The sequence below is a fragment of the Poecilia latipinna genome, unplaced genomic scaffold, assembly GCF_001443285.1.
Source record: "Poecilia latipinna isolate Pla-1442-1.1 unplaced genomic scaffold, P_latipinna-1.0 Scaffold1574, whole genome shotgun sequence".
Taxonomy (NCBI): Eukaryota; Metazoa; Chordata; class Actinopteri; order Cyprinodontiformes; family Poeciliidae; genus Poecilia; species Poecilia latipinna.
The window spans coordinates 70,879-87,043 of record NW_015114190.1 but is presented as its reverse complement, the minus strand read 5'-3'; the positions used below and the strand labels follow the sequence as shown (position 1 = coordinate 87,043).

At 38.7% G+C, this 16,165-nt stretch overlaps 1 protein-coding gene across 3 annotated transcripts in view; it reads left to right on the top strand.

The window, feature by feature from the left end:
• anapc1 (anaphase promoting complex subunit 1) overlaps positions 1-16,165 on the top strand; it is a 54,340-nt gene that overhangs the window by 12,720 nt on the left and 25,455 nt on the right. For all 3 annotated transcript variants that reach the window (XM_015058810.1, XM_015058809.1, XM_015058808.1), the window contains exons 21-34: positions 1,427-1,540; positions 2,072-2,241; positions 4,666-4,757; positions 5,032-5,180; positions 5,920-5,998; positions 7,808-7,844; positions 7,985-8,058; positions 9,300-9,478; positions 11,675-11,761; positions 11,876-12,015; positions 12,266-12,384; positions 12,587-12,717; positions 13,627-13,767; positions 15,864-16,016. In XM_015058810.1, the coding sequence (XP_014914296.1) occupies positions 1,427-1,540; positions 2,072-2,241; positions 4,666-4,757; positions 5,032-5,180; positions 5,920-5,998; positions 7,808-7,844; positions 7,985-8,058; positions 9,300-9,478; positions 11,675-11,761; positions 11,876-12,015; positions 12,266-12,384; positions 12,587-12,717; positions 13,627-13,767; positions 15,864-16,016 (1,665 nt within the window). The remainder of the gene's footprint in view (positions 1-1,426; positions 1,541-2,071; positions 2,242-4,665; positions 4,758-5,031; positions 5,181-5,919; positions 5,999-7,807; positions 7,845-7,984; positions 8,059-9,299; positions 9,479-11,674; positions 11,762-11,875; positions 12,016-12,265; positions 12,385-12,586; positions 12,718-13,626; positions 13,768-15,863; positions 16,017-16,165) is intronic.

Sequence of the window (16,165 nt, the reverse complement as noted above, 5' to 3'; positions counted from 1 at the left end):
ATGTCAATCAGCTGCAGGCTCAGTGTGCTGCTTTATTTTTGACCCGAGGAAAGATGTGTCAGATTTTACTTAAGCTACTGTGTTGTTAATTTTAGTTGAGAATAACCCCTGCTGTAACCTGCATATAATGATATACAGTGCCTCCAGAAAGTATTCACACCCCTTCACCCTTTCAACAGACTTGCGTTACTTGGTTTAAAGCCATTTTGAAAATTGTTGAAAAACAAAACCAATAATAACTGGCCCACAACAGCAATGCGAGAACATGTTTTCATACCACTTAGTTCAGATTTTTTTCTTTATTTTCAGGCCATTTTGTAGGAAAGTACAAATCTGCGGAAGGAGACTCTTAAATTTGACATCACTGTCTTAAAAAGCACTGATGTCTCTATTTCTTAGAAATTAAACCTGGATCTCAAAGCCTAACCAAGCTGAATCCCAGTACAAGATCAAAACAAACATTTCTGTAAAATATTTACCTGAGATGTAATTTTTTTTTTTGTTTGAACCCAAGTAATGGAGAGAAATATACAATTTTCTTTGTTTGTTTTGCTGATGATAGAGCCAAACAACGCGTAAATGTCAGTGATTTTGGATTTCCGACTAGAAGGCCCTCAGTTTGGGTGTGATGCAAGAAACCACGTTTCCCTCCAGCATGGATGGTCATACAGATTTTGAACAAATATTGCAAAAAACATTTTTGTGCCTCTGGTAAGGCACAGACCCACTGGTGGATGGGAAAGATTGCTACATCAGAACTTAATCGGCTAATGTCTTTCCATCTACCCCTTTAGTGCATCAACTCTCTTTCAGAAGAGCCAAAGACCACTTCAAGCGAGCGAAAAAAACATTTTGAATTTTTCTGTTTCCTACAACCTTTTCTAATGAGACACTTCAAAATGTGCTTAAAGAAACATTGATAGAAATATGGCCAGTGCCAGCTCAGAGACAACTTTAGTATCTCTGAAAAGACCTGAGATAATATCTGTTAATGTTGTCCGTTGAACTTCACTGAACATGTTCAAGTTGAGTGAAAACAGGTTTCCTTTCCATCATTAAGCTCTGCTCTGATTGTTTCAGGATATGTCTGAAGTTGGAAAAAGTGTGTTTGAGTGTATTTAAGGCATTTTATAACGGAAGGTACATCTAACCCATACAGGCATAGCTTGTTAGTGAAACTATGTAGTTCACTAAGAGGTGCTGCTGGTTAAAACATGTGGCTCATTGGCATTATTTCTGGATTATGCTGTAAATCTGACTTTAGTACTTTTTTTTTTAATTTATTTATGTTTTACCCCTCTAGAATTGAAGGAACTCACTAAGTGTCATTATAATGTTATCATTTTTAGCATTTGAATCTAGTTGTGGTTATGGTTGCAATAATCCAACTTCAGACTGGCATTGATCTATAATCCTGGTTTTGTAGGACTGGGACTACCTGTTGGCATCTCACTATCAGCGTCAGATAAATTCTCAGCCCGTCTGTGGATCAGTGGACCCAAACAATGTTCCTGCCGCAGAAAAAGAGGACCCGTTTTCTGTACGTAACCCAGTCTGCTTTATTCCATATTGAACCCATGCTTTTTAGATTTTACAACATATAAAGATCAATGAAAGTAAAAGATTTTTCTGCCTCTTCAAAGAGGTAGTGCTTGTTATTCTCCACATCCATTTTTGTTGCCTCTCTTGTTCTTTCTGCATCTTTGTATACATCATGTGCGTCTGACTTGAAGAGCTTTGTAAGTTACTAATATTGATTTTGCAGAAAGGAGGGAATTGGAGTGTATATTTTAAATGGCAGACGGATGTAAATGTTGTTTTGAGTTGCTGGAAAACGTTTAAACGCAATACTTTCTCATTTCTTTAAAGTTTATTTATGTGGTGCCAACTCACAACTAATGTATCTCGTGGTGTATACAACACAGGTTTAATTCATATTCAGTTATATAGAACAATATGTTCCCCAAATGTGCTTCAAATCATTTCAATTCCAGATTCAGTTCAGATTTTTTTTTGAATGGCTGTTTTCAACCTTTTTTTTTTTTTTTTTTTTCTTCCTTTCCAACACCAGGCGGATTCTCCCTCCAGCTCATCTTTGAAACTTGAGAGTTCGGCTCCTCTGTTCCCTCACATTCCCGCCCTTTTCGGTGTCCTCCATCTGCTCTACCAGGAGCTGCAGCTGGACGAGCTGCACAGGGCAAGAGCTTCATCACTGGTGTGTCTGCTGCAGCAGTTGGCCAGGTAGCCGCCATTTTATTTATTTTCCATTTTTAAGTTCTGTTAGTCATTAAGCTGCCTTTCTATAATAAAACAATGTTGGCAGACAGACACGAGGCGCGTACAATTATCACTACAAACAGCCTGTTGAACATTCTCATAAACTACATTGAACCTTCGCACACAGAAGGAAATGGGGAATGCAACTCATTGTTTTCAGTGAAACTTTGTGTGTAATCCAAGGCCCTTCAGTGGTTTGTGTGTTGGGAAATAAACTTTAACAGATTGTCAAGTGACTGCTGTTATTGGTGACCATGACAATAAAAGAATAAGAGGAGTGGGAGAGTGAAGAGCTCTTTAGAGTAATTGTTCTACATTGTTAGTATGTGGGTTGTATTTAAGTATGCTGACATTTTTTATGCTTTCTGTTCTTTATTAACAGGCAAAGCAAATGATAACTGATTGCTTTGTCATAATTTTAAAAATAGTTTATCCTCTTTGTTTGAGTTGAATTGTTTTGCCATCTGTCGTTTTTTAATATTGTCGCATTCACAGTAATTTCATCAGTTTGTATCCCATCCTCAGCCTCACTTTCCTCTGGAAATGCAACATTTCATTAAGGCAGTTTGATAAATGAACGAGGAGACGGGCTGTTGTAAAACAGAAATGTTTTTATTAGTTTGTAAACACTTTGAGTCCATAGATAGATTCTGCCATAAAGATTGTTTTCTTGATACAAATTCTGCCAGTCAAGGAAGGAAGTTTCAGTATTCAGATGAACTTTTCACAGCCCAGGACAAATTTACTCAGAGGGCTTCTAGTTTTATTTTGAAACTAATATATTCAGAATCATGTTGTGAATCATGCGTTTGGCCCAAATTGTCTAAATATCCATTAGCGGTAAGTTTGGGAGAGGGGCAGATTGTTCTGCTATAATAAACTTTGAGTGGAAATACCCCCAGTTTCATGGTGGTAACTCCAAAAAATGCAAGAACTATGTCACGTGATTGCTTTTGTTTAAAACACAAAAGTAGCAACTATTATCACTGTTAATAAAATAATCTAACATTAATTTTTTATGGGTGTAATACAACTATCTATAATGTTTTTATTTTATTTTAAATGCAGACCAATTAAAAATGCTATACACCTGCAAAATTTAGTTACACTTTTCAAGTTCTTTTGGTCAGAATATTGAAGTTGAAGGGTAGAGTAGGTTTTCACTTTAAACTGTTGTCATGTTGAATCTGGGATGGAGGGATAAGGAGGACAATTTTATTTTTTAGTCTAATTAGGGCTTTACCTATCTAAATATAGGGTGTCCCATACAGTGAAGAAGACATTTTTAAATGTTCCTTGAAAAAAGACTGTTGCCTGCCATTGAGCTCTTGGTTTGCAGGTCAATAGCAGTGGTTCATGGTTCTTAATTACTTTTGCTCCATCTTGCGGCAATTGCAGCCCTAAACTAGTTAAATGTCACAGAAGCTATTTGAGAATGTCGGGATATTTCTAGAATAGCTCTAATGACTTTTCAGTTTATTGCCTTGGTGTGCAGCAGCAGACACTAGTAAAAAAAAAACTACCGCAAGGTAGACATGATCTTCTAAGCTATGAATTATTAATAATGGAAATGGTCCTTTGCTTTAATCAAAGGGAAATGACAGAATCCAAGCTGCCCAGCTTTTACTCTTTGTTTTTGCTCATTTAATGTTTCAGATCATTAAACAAAGGTAATTTGAGTAAATACAAACATTTTAGGGGAAACAAGCTGCCCAAACCAAATTAGCACAACATAAATATATTTCAATTTTCTACCCACACCTGACCTAAAATCTGTCTGACAACATGAAGAAGGCTAAAATGTCTGAAAGCGACACATCGAGCCTGAAGAAATTCAAGATCAGCTGAGAAACAAAGTCATAGTTTTGGTCTGCAAAAGGTTACAAAGGCATTTTTAAGGCTTTGTTTTTCCAGTCAACCACTGCTTTCCTACACAAATCCCATTTGATTCTCATCTTTCTTCACTACTCTATCTGGGCTCTCTCCCATTGACTTTGATTTCCCAAGTTGAATTTTGACCTGGCCAATCAGTGAACAGAAGGAAAAGTTGTGAACGACGATGTTTATTTTCTGCGCTGTTATAAAATAGAAGTCTGCCTGTAGTTTTTAGTAATGACAGTGGAGGAAGTAAATATTCGTTTGTCAATAGCCGAGAGTCCAGGTCTGGTTTTCACCAGGCTGACATTGTAAGCACAATTATCTAAAAATGGACAAAACTGCAAACAGTGGTCAACAATGCATGTAGGGGTTTGCAAAAAAGAAATCCAGAACGTTATCTAAGATACTAACGCTGAGCAAAAAAAGGAAAAGGAGACTGAATGGCAGATATCAGGGGGGCAAATACTTTTCCTCTGCACTCTATTTATGTGATTCATTGTTTGTTTGCAGAGACCTGCAGCTGGAGGAATATGTTGATCTGTACTGGAGAGACTACCCTTCATTAATTAGCTGCTTTACAGAGAGCTGCATCATAGACCAGGGTAAGAGACTGAATGGGTTAATGTGATATTCAGGCAGGAAATGCACAAGACATGTAATTGTAAAGCCAAAAAAAAAAAAAAAAAAGGTTCTGATGCTCATAAAAGCCTAGAGAGCTCTTTGTATTTGTCCAGGTAATTCCAGTATAAGCATATTATTTCAACTAAAGTTTAAATTTCATTACTTCTCTGGTAATTGTTGTTTACCAGCAGTGACTGAACTTTTTACTTCTTCCCCGTTGTCTTGACCTTTGACTGGCCCACTCTTTGTTATCAGCTGTGATTGGTCAGATGCACCGGCCGACCTTCCTCAGCTCTGATCCGCCATGTGTGTTCAATTGGCTCAGTAGCTGCTTGAGAGGGGAGGTGAGCCCCCCATTTCCATACCTGCCTGGCATCTGTCAGAGGACCAAGCTGCTGGTTCTGGTATAATCACACTTCCTGTATTTGAATGTCTTTTAAGCCATTGTTACTTATATGTATGTGTATGTATATGTATATATATATATATATATATATATAAAGCAACCTAAAGAACTTTACCCAATTATTTAGATTTCAGTTATTTACCTTGTTTTATTCTTAATATAAACATATAATGTTTTTAAGGTTTTAGAAACATTATATGTTTATGTTAATGTTTGATTAATGTTAATGTTTGATTAAAAACAATCAAATGTTTTTGATTAATGCTTAACATTATGATGCTGTGGTAGCCATATTGATCCCTTACAGATGTTCTTAATAAAAACAAAAATAAATGCTGCATGTTTACTAACCATGCAATTTTGATGCTAATTCTTATTATAACTGGGTAGGATGATGACCTGTCCACTTTCTGTTTTTTCTTTCTTTTTTTTTTTTTTTTGTAACTCCGGTACATACGCAAAGTGGAAACATTCTGTCAGAATATCCTAAATTCGTTTAATTTATTACAAAATTTCTAAAATAACACACATAAACGTATTTTATTATCCGTTTCCTCTCAACCCTGAATATTGACATTTTGTAAACATGTTCAGTCATGTTGAAAAGAACTGACAAAACCAGCTAAATGTTTTTGTTTTGTTGTAGTATCAACAATGTCGTTGAAGTTTGTTTCACTTGAGTTATTGCCTTTTATGTAAAAATAACTTTTTTTGGGTCTCCTTTTTCTTTTTTTAAGAGTTATGCTCTGTACATCATTGGAGATGATAATGCTACATCGACAAATGAATGGAAGTACCTCCTGAAGCTCTCAGCAGGTATGTTTCACTGTTGTTTATTTTTATGCCAGATGTTGGGGGTTTTGGACCAAAGCAGCAGTGCACCAATCAGCCAGCCAGTGGTTAAAATAGCCGAGAACGGTAACTGTGTGGCCCAAAAAGGGAAGAAAAAAGAAAGGAAAGTAAAAGGGGCCGGAGTGGGTTGGTTTTTCTCATTACTTTTGTCTTGAGCTTAGACAAAGGAACAGAAGTTTTGATGCATGAATGAAACAAAATTTACCCAAATGAGTTTCAATGTGCTGCAGTTCGGTTTTATAATTTCTCATGTCAGGATTGATGTGGATAATAGAACAGCCAGGCCTTTTTTCCATTAAAATTCTTAACTTTATTATAACAATGGTTAGTGTACCATAATGCAACTTGAGTTTTTGACCAAATTATTGATAATTTTGATTTTGAACTTGCTGACAGAGAACCTAAAGAAACGTACAAAAGTTCAGATTCTTGCAACAAGATTTTAAACTGGATCTATGATCATTTTCATTATTTCTGTTTTTGCTTAATATATAAATAGTCTGTTACTTGCTCTACTGTTGTTGCAAGCCTGTGTTCTTGAATCCTGCTTGAAACTGTAAGTGTAACACCTGTGTGCAGTGGTGTTTATAAATCCAGATCTGCTTTTTTAAAGCATTATGCATTCGTTAAATGGGTCATTTTAAGATGACTATTCATAAGGATAAAATAAAAAATGTGCTTTGATCCTGTATATAAACTCAGGAAGCAGCAGAGTGGAAGTTTTAAGGGACCAAGGTGACTTCTGCCTGTTTGTATTTCTTTATATAGAACCAGTTTAGTACAGGATGTTGCAGCACAGGGACCACTTCAATGGGAGAAGCTCTTAGTTGTTTTCCTGACAAAGGAAATCCCTCACTAAACCTTTTATAAAACATTTAATAAAATGATTTGTCTGTTTGAAGCTGCAACAGCGTCAAAGGTTTAGTTACCAGAGACTGTCCTCTTCGGCTGCATTATTCTGTGTTCACTAGCACAGAAACCACATTAGACACCAACAAAAATGCACAAATCTTTTGGTCATGATGAATTTTCAGAAAAAATATCCCTGAAACTCAAAGTTCAGTGTATTTTTTAAATGGCCTGAAACAACACTTGGACAGCTTGTTTTCCTCGGTGTAATCATTTATTCACAAGCCACCCATATTAACTGTCAGCCCCACTGTGCTCTGCTTCAGAGTCAGATTATTACACAGTCTCCTGCTTTTCCTCCTTCTTTGTTGTCCTCTCATGTTAAAGCCCACTAGAGCTCCTTGGTGGCAGTTATTTGATCCACCATTTTTCTTCTGTCAACGAATTTAGCCTTGAGCCTGTGAGTGATGAGAAAACTTTAGTTTTTGTCCTTCCAGCATTAAGACTTAATTTTCAAGTAGAACAGATTCCTTGTCACAAAAAAAGAAAAGCATGATTTACTCATCATGACATCCTGAAGGCCGAGTTTCAGAAAGAGCAGGAGTTTTTAAAGAGACAGAGGCCCAATTTCAAGGTTTTAAATTAGAAAATAACATTTCTTTTAAGTCATATTTGATATACATGGCATTTTCATAATAACAACTGAAACCTGTTTACTTGTGCATGGTCAATACATAACACTGGCACTTTCACTCTTAATCCAAGTGTGTTTCATGCCAAATTTTAGTAGCAGATTTAAAGAATTTCAGGAAAACTTTAGAATACCTTATGTTATTATAATTCTAACTCATAAATAAGGCTTCATTTATGGAAGTTGAGATATTGCTTACATTTTGTTTAATGTCCGTGTCTTTATCATTCTAGGCCAGAGATCCCGTGCTAGTGAGCCAAACTCCAGAAGGTAAAATAAATTCAAAGATTTTGTACAACTATCTACAGACATGACATTTTTTTTGTGCGTTTAAAAACTCTGTCATCAAATCATGATTGAAATGATTGGTGATTTTTCTCACAAAGTACTTCTGTTTTTTGTTTTTCCAGGCAGAGCAGTGTGAAGGTCAGGGTTTCCAGTGAGAGTCTAGCTGAGCAGCTGGTGGTGTGGCTCACCTCACAGGGTACGAGCAGCGAATCATTTTCACAACATTACCTCACAACAATGGATGTTTTGACACTTGCAATGAAGCTAAAGTCAACAAATTGACTTTCACAGTCAAATCAGATATGTTATATAGATATGAGAACAATTGTGGGGCAATGTAGCCAATCAAACTTTACTGGTAGAGACCTTTTCTTACAAGCGTGTAAATACAGGTGAATATACATAAAGCGCTAAAATAAGAACTATAGAGGAGGAATTGTGGGGAAAGTACAAATAAAAACCTATGATGAAATAATAATTATATATATAAAAAAACAATAAACTATCCGATAAATAGTCAATTATGTTTGATTAAATAAAAATTAGCTAGTAATGCAGTAGAAAACATACATATTTAGCTTAATCTGACATTTATGATACCAGGTTTTATTGAGTTGAGAATTAATTTTAAAAATATACTAAAAACATTAAAGGGAGTTAACCTCAAGTTCTCATAATTTGGATTTGAACGCATTCAGTTCTGTTCCAGTTGTTCTGCTACTCATTCCTTTTTAGAGAAGGGAAATGGGAAAACAGCCTCAGTTTCATTGCTGTTATCCTGAACCCAAAGCAACAACTAACCCTGAGATCGAAAACATCAACTTCCTCTACTTTCTATGGCTGTCAGAAAACAAATACAAGCAGGCAGAGGAGAAAAAATGGCCTTTTTGGATAAAAGACTGCGCTCTGTCATGAACCTCCGTGAAGAGTTGTAAGCTTCTCCGCTATATGGAGATCTTGAGAAGACACATTCGCTCGAAAACATTCCCGCTGTCCAGCACCAGTGAAAAGGTGGCTGCAAATCTTTATTTTCAAACTTAAAAACCGAGTTTCTGTCGCAGCTGTTTCACAAGGCTCTCAACATGTGTTTTTAAAAGAGGGAATCATTTAAGGTTCCCAGTTATTTATAGAAGTTAAACTCCTCCAGTTCAGTTCCCTCTAAGGTGGTTACTGAGGTTATAGTTTGTAAAATATATTCTTAAATCAAACGGGGGTTTTTTTACTGCCTCTGGAGGACTCGTTGTCCGTGTTAAAAGTTGGGTGTAGGTTTCTCTCCCCCTGTGGGTCTGGACCAGTTACTAAAACTTCTGTTTTCTGCTCATTAACATCATTTTAACAGCAGTTGGTCCATGTTTTAAAATGCATAATCTGTCTTTATGGTTGCTTTTAAACTCTAAATAACCAAAATTATTCACCCCTGCCTTCCCACCGCTGCAGGCTTCACCCTGAAGGATTTGGAGTCAGTCCCGTTCGGGGTGGCTTTGCCCATCAGAGAGGCAATTTACCGATGTCGCGAGCAGCCGTCCTCTGATTGGCCAGAGGAAGTCTGTCTGCTGATTGGCCGACAGGACCTGACCAAGCAAGCTCACAAGATGACCCTGGCTAAAAGCAAAGCTGTAAGTAGAGATTTGTGAAATCAGGATGCAGCCATCTGTAGTAGAATCCAATTTTACTTTTATTCTGTCATTGGCTTACTTTATTACAGATAACTGCATTTTCTTTAAATCTTTAGGTTACTTTCGTAACCCCAGTTCTCTGAGTAGCGTGAGTGTCTCATAATGGGAACGCCCCTGGCGTAACCTCACCAGAAGCTCCTATTACATTACGCCAGCCAGGATTGGCTGGAGATGAGCCTGTCAGCGTCAGAGAGGGCAGGGACCCCCCACCCCCCTATAAATAGGGCTGATGCTGAGCAATGGTTAGTTAGTCTCTTGGGCCAAGGCCCAAGAGACAAACAACTGGTCACTTTTTCTGACCTGTTTTGTTTTCTCTAAATAGATATCCAAAGCACGTACAGGCCAAAGGTTGTGCAGTTTCTCCTGCTCCAGTGAAGAAAAGGGAGGGAGATGAAAAGCCGCCAACTCAATTGGAGAGTATGACCCCAACACCTTAGGCTCAAAAGCAGGGTTGGGGAGCAAAGTCACCTTAGTTTTGTCTGGAGAAAACCTCATACAAGATGGGTCAACAGACAAAGCATGGATTTCACCCACACGCTTTGTAGAGACCAATGCCAACAGAAGTGCTGTTTTCAAGGTTACAATTTTTAATTCAACCCAATCTAGAGGCTCGAAGGGTGAGGCAGAGAGAGCATCCAGCACCAGGGGTAAATCCCACGATGGAGCCATGGGTCTTGAGACAGGGAGCTTCCTGCAAGCCCCCCACATGAACCGGCACACTAAGGGATGGTGGCCTGCAGTCTTCCCCTCAAAACCCACATGGCAAGCTGAAATAGCAGCCAAGTACACCTCGACAGTAGAAAAAGCTTTTCTCTTATCAATCAGGTCCTGTAGAAAAGCTAAAAGCACGGCCACAGAACACTGAAAGGGGATTTCCTGAATTTCAGAGCACCATTTTTCAAAAACAGATCATTTGTTCTCATACAAAGATCTTGTTGCTGGAGCTCTAGCATTCTGGATTGTCTCAGTAACACTCTGTGGGAGACCTACAGATTGTAGATTGAACCACTCATGGGCCAAGCCCACAAAGCCAGCCTTTCTGGGTGGGGATGAAAAATTTGTCCTCGTGCCTGAGACAGTAGATCCCTGCATGCAAGCAGAGGCCACGGATCCTTCCACAGGAGCTGAGTTATCTCTGCTAACCAGTGTTTTGATGGCCAGTGGGGTGCAATGAGGATCATAGTCAGCCCTTCTGTTCGTACCCTGGCTAGCGTTGGTGAAATTAGAGCTATGGGGGGAAAGGCATAGAGCAGAACCCGAGGTCACCTGTGGGCCAGTGCGTCCACCCCCAGAGGTGCGTTCTGATCGTGCAGGGAGAAATACAGATGACACTGTTTGTTCTGCTGTGAGGCAAATAGGTCCACGGATGGTTGCCCGTACCTCTGCCAGACCAGCCTGGCCGCTTCCGGATGGAGTTTTCACTCTGCATACAGGGGACTCCCTCTGGAGAGGAGGTCCGCTCCTCAGTTCAGTACTCCTGGGACATGAGTACATCAGATGGGGCATCTGTCGTGTCAACTTTCCTGTTCTGCACTACTCCCATTGGAACGCCCTGTGTCAGCACACTGGGGTTCCACCAAGGGCGTAGTGCTGCCCTGCAGGCTGCAGAAACCCTCACTCTGTGAGAAACATGTGGATTCAGCTTCTGCTGAGAGGCCACCCAGCACTGGACTCCTTTCATAAGGAGTCGCCCAAGGGGGAACCACTGCTAATGCTGAGGCCATCAGGCCCAAGAGCCTTCTGCAGAGTCTGATGGACACCAGATTTCCTCTGTGAAACATGGACAAGCAGTCCAGCATCGTTTTCACTCTGTCCTCTGTTAGTCTCACTCTGGCCTGAACCGAGTCCAGGGAGAGACCTATGAAGGAAATGGATTGAGTGGGGAGTAATACGCTCTTCTCCATGTTTATTTCGAATCCCAGATCCATCACGTGTTGCATTAATGTAGCTGTGTGATCTGCAGCCTCCTGGCGGGAAGACGAAGCGATCAGCCAATCGTCTATGTACATCGCCACCCGGATGCCCCGCCTCCTGAGCGGGCCCACAGCCGCCTCGGTGCATTTTACAAACACTCTCGGGCTCAGTGAGAGACCGAAAGGGAGTACGAGAAAGATTTTCACTTCTAAGTGTTTTCAGTCTGTAGGATCAGGATTCTCCTTGGTCCCTCCTGCATCCTCAGAAGCAGACGAGGAGGAAGATGGCATGTTGGACATAATTCATGAGGTAACTGGATTGTTACCTGACTGGAATATTTTTGCTTCTTCTGGTTTGTCTAAAGATTATCTTGGACTGTTGGGATAAGGTGAAATCTTTTGTCTTTTCCTTTCTCTCCCTCAGGTTACAGGACTGATCTGGAGTCAAGATTTGAGGATCCAGGAAGTCAGAAGGCTCCTCCAGAGCTCAAGGCCGGTCCGGGTCAGTGTTGTGCAGCAGCCTGAAGTTTCAGACCACGAGTACATAGAGGAGAAAGAAAACAAGTAAGCACAATTTGCCTGTGTTAATATAATAATGTACTATCTAAAATAGATGCTTAACTGGAAGAAAATATCGAGCATGCAGCAGCTTTTAAAGGGAAGCGAAACATCTGGAATGTTTTGGTTCCTGCTTTACACGCCTAAAGATGTTTGACGTTTAATCTGTTTTATTTTCTTTTATGTGATTTGGTTTTTGTGTGTGACATTTTTAATTTCTTGGAAATCTTTTTGTGTTACTATTTGTCTGCTTTAGACTTCTGCAGTTGTGCCAGAGGACGATGGCTCTTCCGGTTGGCAGAGGCCTCTTCACGCTCTTTTCCTACCATCCTGTACCAACTGAACCGTTGCCTGTACCAAAACTCAACCTTACAGGTTGTTGCTACGATTGCATTAATGTTTTTTCCTCATAGTTTACTGCTTTCAAGATTTTATTATTATTTTTGATATCTGGAATTTTTTAAAAAAAATTAAAAAAAAAAAAAAAAAAAAAAAAAAGAACAGGTTGATTTAATTGAGTACAACATTATTAACCTTTATTTTGGGATGCTGTCTGCTTTCTGTTTCTCTGCTCCAGGCCGTGCTCCTCCCAGGAATGCTATGGTAGATCTCAACAGTGGGAACATTGATGTTCCTCCCAACATGACCAATTGGCCCAGTTTCCATAATGGAGTTGCAGCGGGACTTAAAATAGCCCCCGCTTCACAGGTTAGTGTAAAACTCCAAGACTCATGCCTGCTTTCATGTGAACATGTGTTTTTTAAAAGTTTAGTAAGAACTGCTTCCAATTCTTTTGCTTTACTACCAAATTTTTAAAAGCCATCTTTAGGCAACCGCAATATGACTGCATATAAACCCTAGTAGAAGTTGCAGATCTAAACCATTTATTTGTTTTTCTTGCTTCTTTTGCATGTTCCTTTCTTTTCAAACATTTTCCTTTTTAGTGTTTAAATGTAGAAATGCATCCACTTGCATTACTCATAACATTATTTCAAGATCTGATCTCCTACATGAGACAAATTAAATGAAGCATAAATAAGCTGAATTGCATAACGGCTACAGCAATAATTCAGTCTGATTATGTTACAACTTCCAATGTGTAGTTTAGTGTGCACCCATTATTTTGTTGAATAAAATGTTTACTTATAATGTAACTCAAAAATATTTTCTCTTTTTTTAAGATACTACATTTTTTGCAAGAATAAAATCACATATATACAGTAATATTTACTGTTGTGTTTGTGTGTGTTCTTTACAAGCATAAGCAGAATATCAGCAGACGTCTGTTACTAAACTGATAGTTGTTTAAATAATCAAATACGGGCATTTTTAGGTCACATCAGTTTACTTATGGTAAATCTTTGAGAAGTGATGGTATTTATCACCTTCTTGAAGGAGCCTCCTAGTTCTTGGCTGAATATTTTAACAGACTTTAATTAATAGAACCAACAGCTCTATTTAGTATCCAGGGAAATGCAGGTGTGTTTGGGTATCGCTAGGGAATCGGGTTTAGATTTGGTCTTTTGCTTAAAAATGCTGATTCTTTTCTACTTGTCAATAAAGAAAAACGTTTTTCTTCTACGAAAAGGTCTGATTATGTTTGCTTCTCATCTTAAGGTGGACTCGGCATGGATCGCCTACAACAAGCCAAAGAGCCCTGAGCTGGCTAACGAGTACGCAGGCTTTCTAATGGCCCTCGGCCTCAACGGACACCTCACCAAGCTGGCTACTCTCAACATACATGACTACCTCACCAAGGTTTGCACAGAGTTCAACAGTTTTTTTTGTGTTCATTTTGTAACGTAAATCCCACCAACATTCCCCGATTGAAACATGCAGATTGATGCTAATGAATATCCTTGATTTAGCTTGGCGGTTGCTCTAAACGACCGCTGCCGCCAGTAATTTACAGAACACAGTAAACGCGCCGACTTACATGGAATTTAGTACACAGGCACGATGCTCCCCTTTGCTTTAATTTACTTGCTCTCACACACAACAACATGCTCACCTCTCTTGAGATGAGCGTAAACGAGAACTGTAAACTTGCATCAAAGCCCGACAGCTAGTCAAAGCGAAACTCTGGCTTCTGAGAAATTTAGAAATAAGGCGATGCTTTCCCACTTTCAGTGGAGAAAAACAGGATGCTGCACGTCAAAACTTTATTTTTTTGTTCTTTCTTTTACCTAAATAATAAAAAGTCACCACAGAGAAAATGAATAAAGTCAAACAGGAACCACTGCGACCATTCAGCAGTTAAGATTCGTTTCTTGTTGATTCAGATTGTGAAATTAAGTTGTAGTTGTCAATGTGCATCCCCTGTGACTCATTTATGTAAATATGCAGAAGGTCCACTCAAAGATTTGACTACACTAAGAATGCACATGCTACTTACAGCTAGCTCTGATTGCAAGCTAGAATGTTCATTCTGGCCTTGTAGTGAAATTTAAATTGGAAGCAATCTATTTGTTTTTCTTTTCTTTTTCGTAAAGGTTATTTTACTGACCGCGTGTCCATATAATATTATTGGCGAATACCTAAAGTATTGATTAGTGGAAATAAAGTAATCCTATTTTCTAATAAATTCGAAATTGAAAAGCGTGTAAACCCAATCAGGAAGTGCTCACAGTGTCCTTTTATTTATTCACAAAGACGGGTATTAGCAGCTCAGCCCAGCAGTGTGAATGAAAGTTGTGAACATGGTTGACAGCGAAGCGTTTTCGTCAGTGGTGGTTTTCTTCTGGTTTCAACTTTCGCTGTAGAAGAGAAATTACACCGCTATGCAAACGAACAGTTTGTCAGAATTGTGCATGGCTGTGGTTTTAAAGAGAATTTCGAGTCGTGCTCACAGCCAAGCAGATCATTAATCCCCAGGCTTCAGCTGCTTTTTTTTACAAACATGGAGTCAACAATGCAGCCAAATGAATAGGTGTACATTTTACACACTCAAACTTTAATGGTAGTAATGAGATGCTTTAAAGATTTCAGAAATACTAAGCGATTAAATTATCTCATTTTTAAAGCAAATGTTGTCACATGAACCATAATAGAATTTAGGTAAAGCACCTTCCCTTACAAAATACACTTAAGAGATGAAACGGAAGTAATTTCATTAGTATCAGTATAAAACCGAAACAGCGGTGAAGTACATAAGGCAAGGACACAAGTAAGAATTTTATTTCTGCGTATTTTAATTTGTGGCACAGAGCAAAAATTCACCTTATTCAAAACCATTTAAAATAAACTTGATGCATGCTGTCGTTATCTGGACATCCACTGTGGAAAATTACCCAAATCCATAGTTCAAACATTTTTTCTGTTATGTTACACAGGGCACCGTTCAGAAGAATTCTGTGAAGAGTTAATAACCACAGGATTCTTACGCTACCACTCCCTCTCTTCCTTGGCTTTTGTCTGTATTTATCTCTTTTCATTCCTTGAGTCCATTTTCTTCTGTTCTTCCTTCCGTTGCCGTGCTTCCTTAGTGTCCTACATCCTGTCTTTCTTTCCTTTGTTGCGTGCTTCCATTTTTCCTTCCTGTCCCTTTTTTATTCTAAGTTTTCTTTTTTGTGTCCTGTCTCCATTCTGACTGGAATGGAGACAGTCATTCAGTGCTTCCTGCTTTCCAGTTTGGTTTTTGCTGGTGCCTTTATGTAAGCCAGCCTGACTGTAGCAATGTATGCCGCAAATTAATAAATGGCAAACCTTTTTATTTTTTTATTTTTCAACCATCAAGTCTCGAATAGAAAGAGTACTTACATTTATATAAAGTAGTTATTTTCTGTGATTACCTGTCAAGTGCCACAGTGAGACTGAAATAATTTTCGTTCTGTGTCTGTCTCCGTTTGTGGCAGGGACATGAGATGACCAGCATTGGACTCCTGCTGGGCGTTTCTTCAGCCAAACTGGGCACCATGGACATGTCAATCACCCGACTGCTCAGTATTCACATTCCTGCTTTGCTCCCTCCCACCTCCACTGAGCTGGACGTGCCACACAATGTTCAGGTGTGTGCGTTGTAGACTTGAATGTTATTTTTTGGGTGAATCAAAACCTAAAAATACCACAAGTTTTTTTTTTTTTTTTTTTTTTTTTTTTTTTTTTTTTTTCCATTAACAACCAAAAAAAATAACTGACTTAAAACTTTTTTTAAATG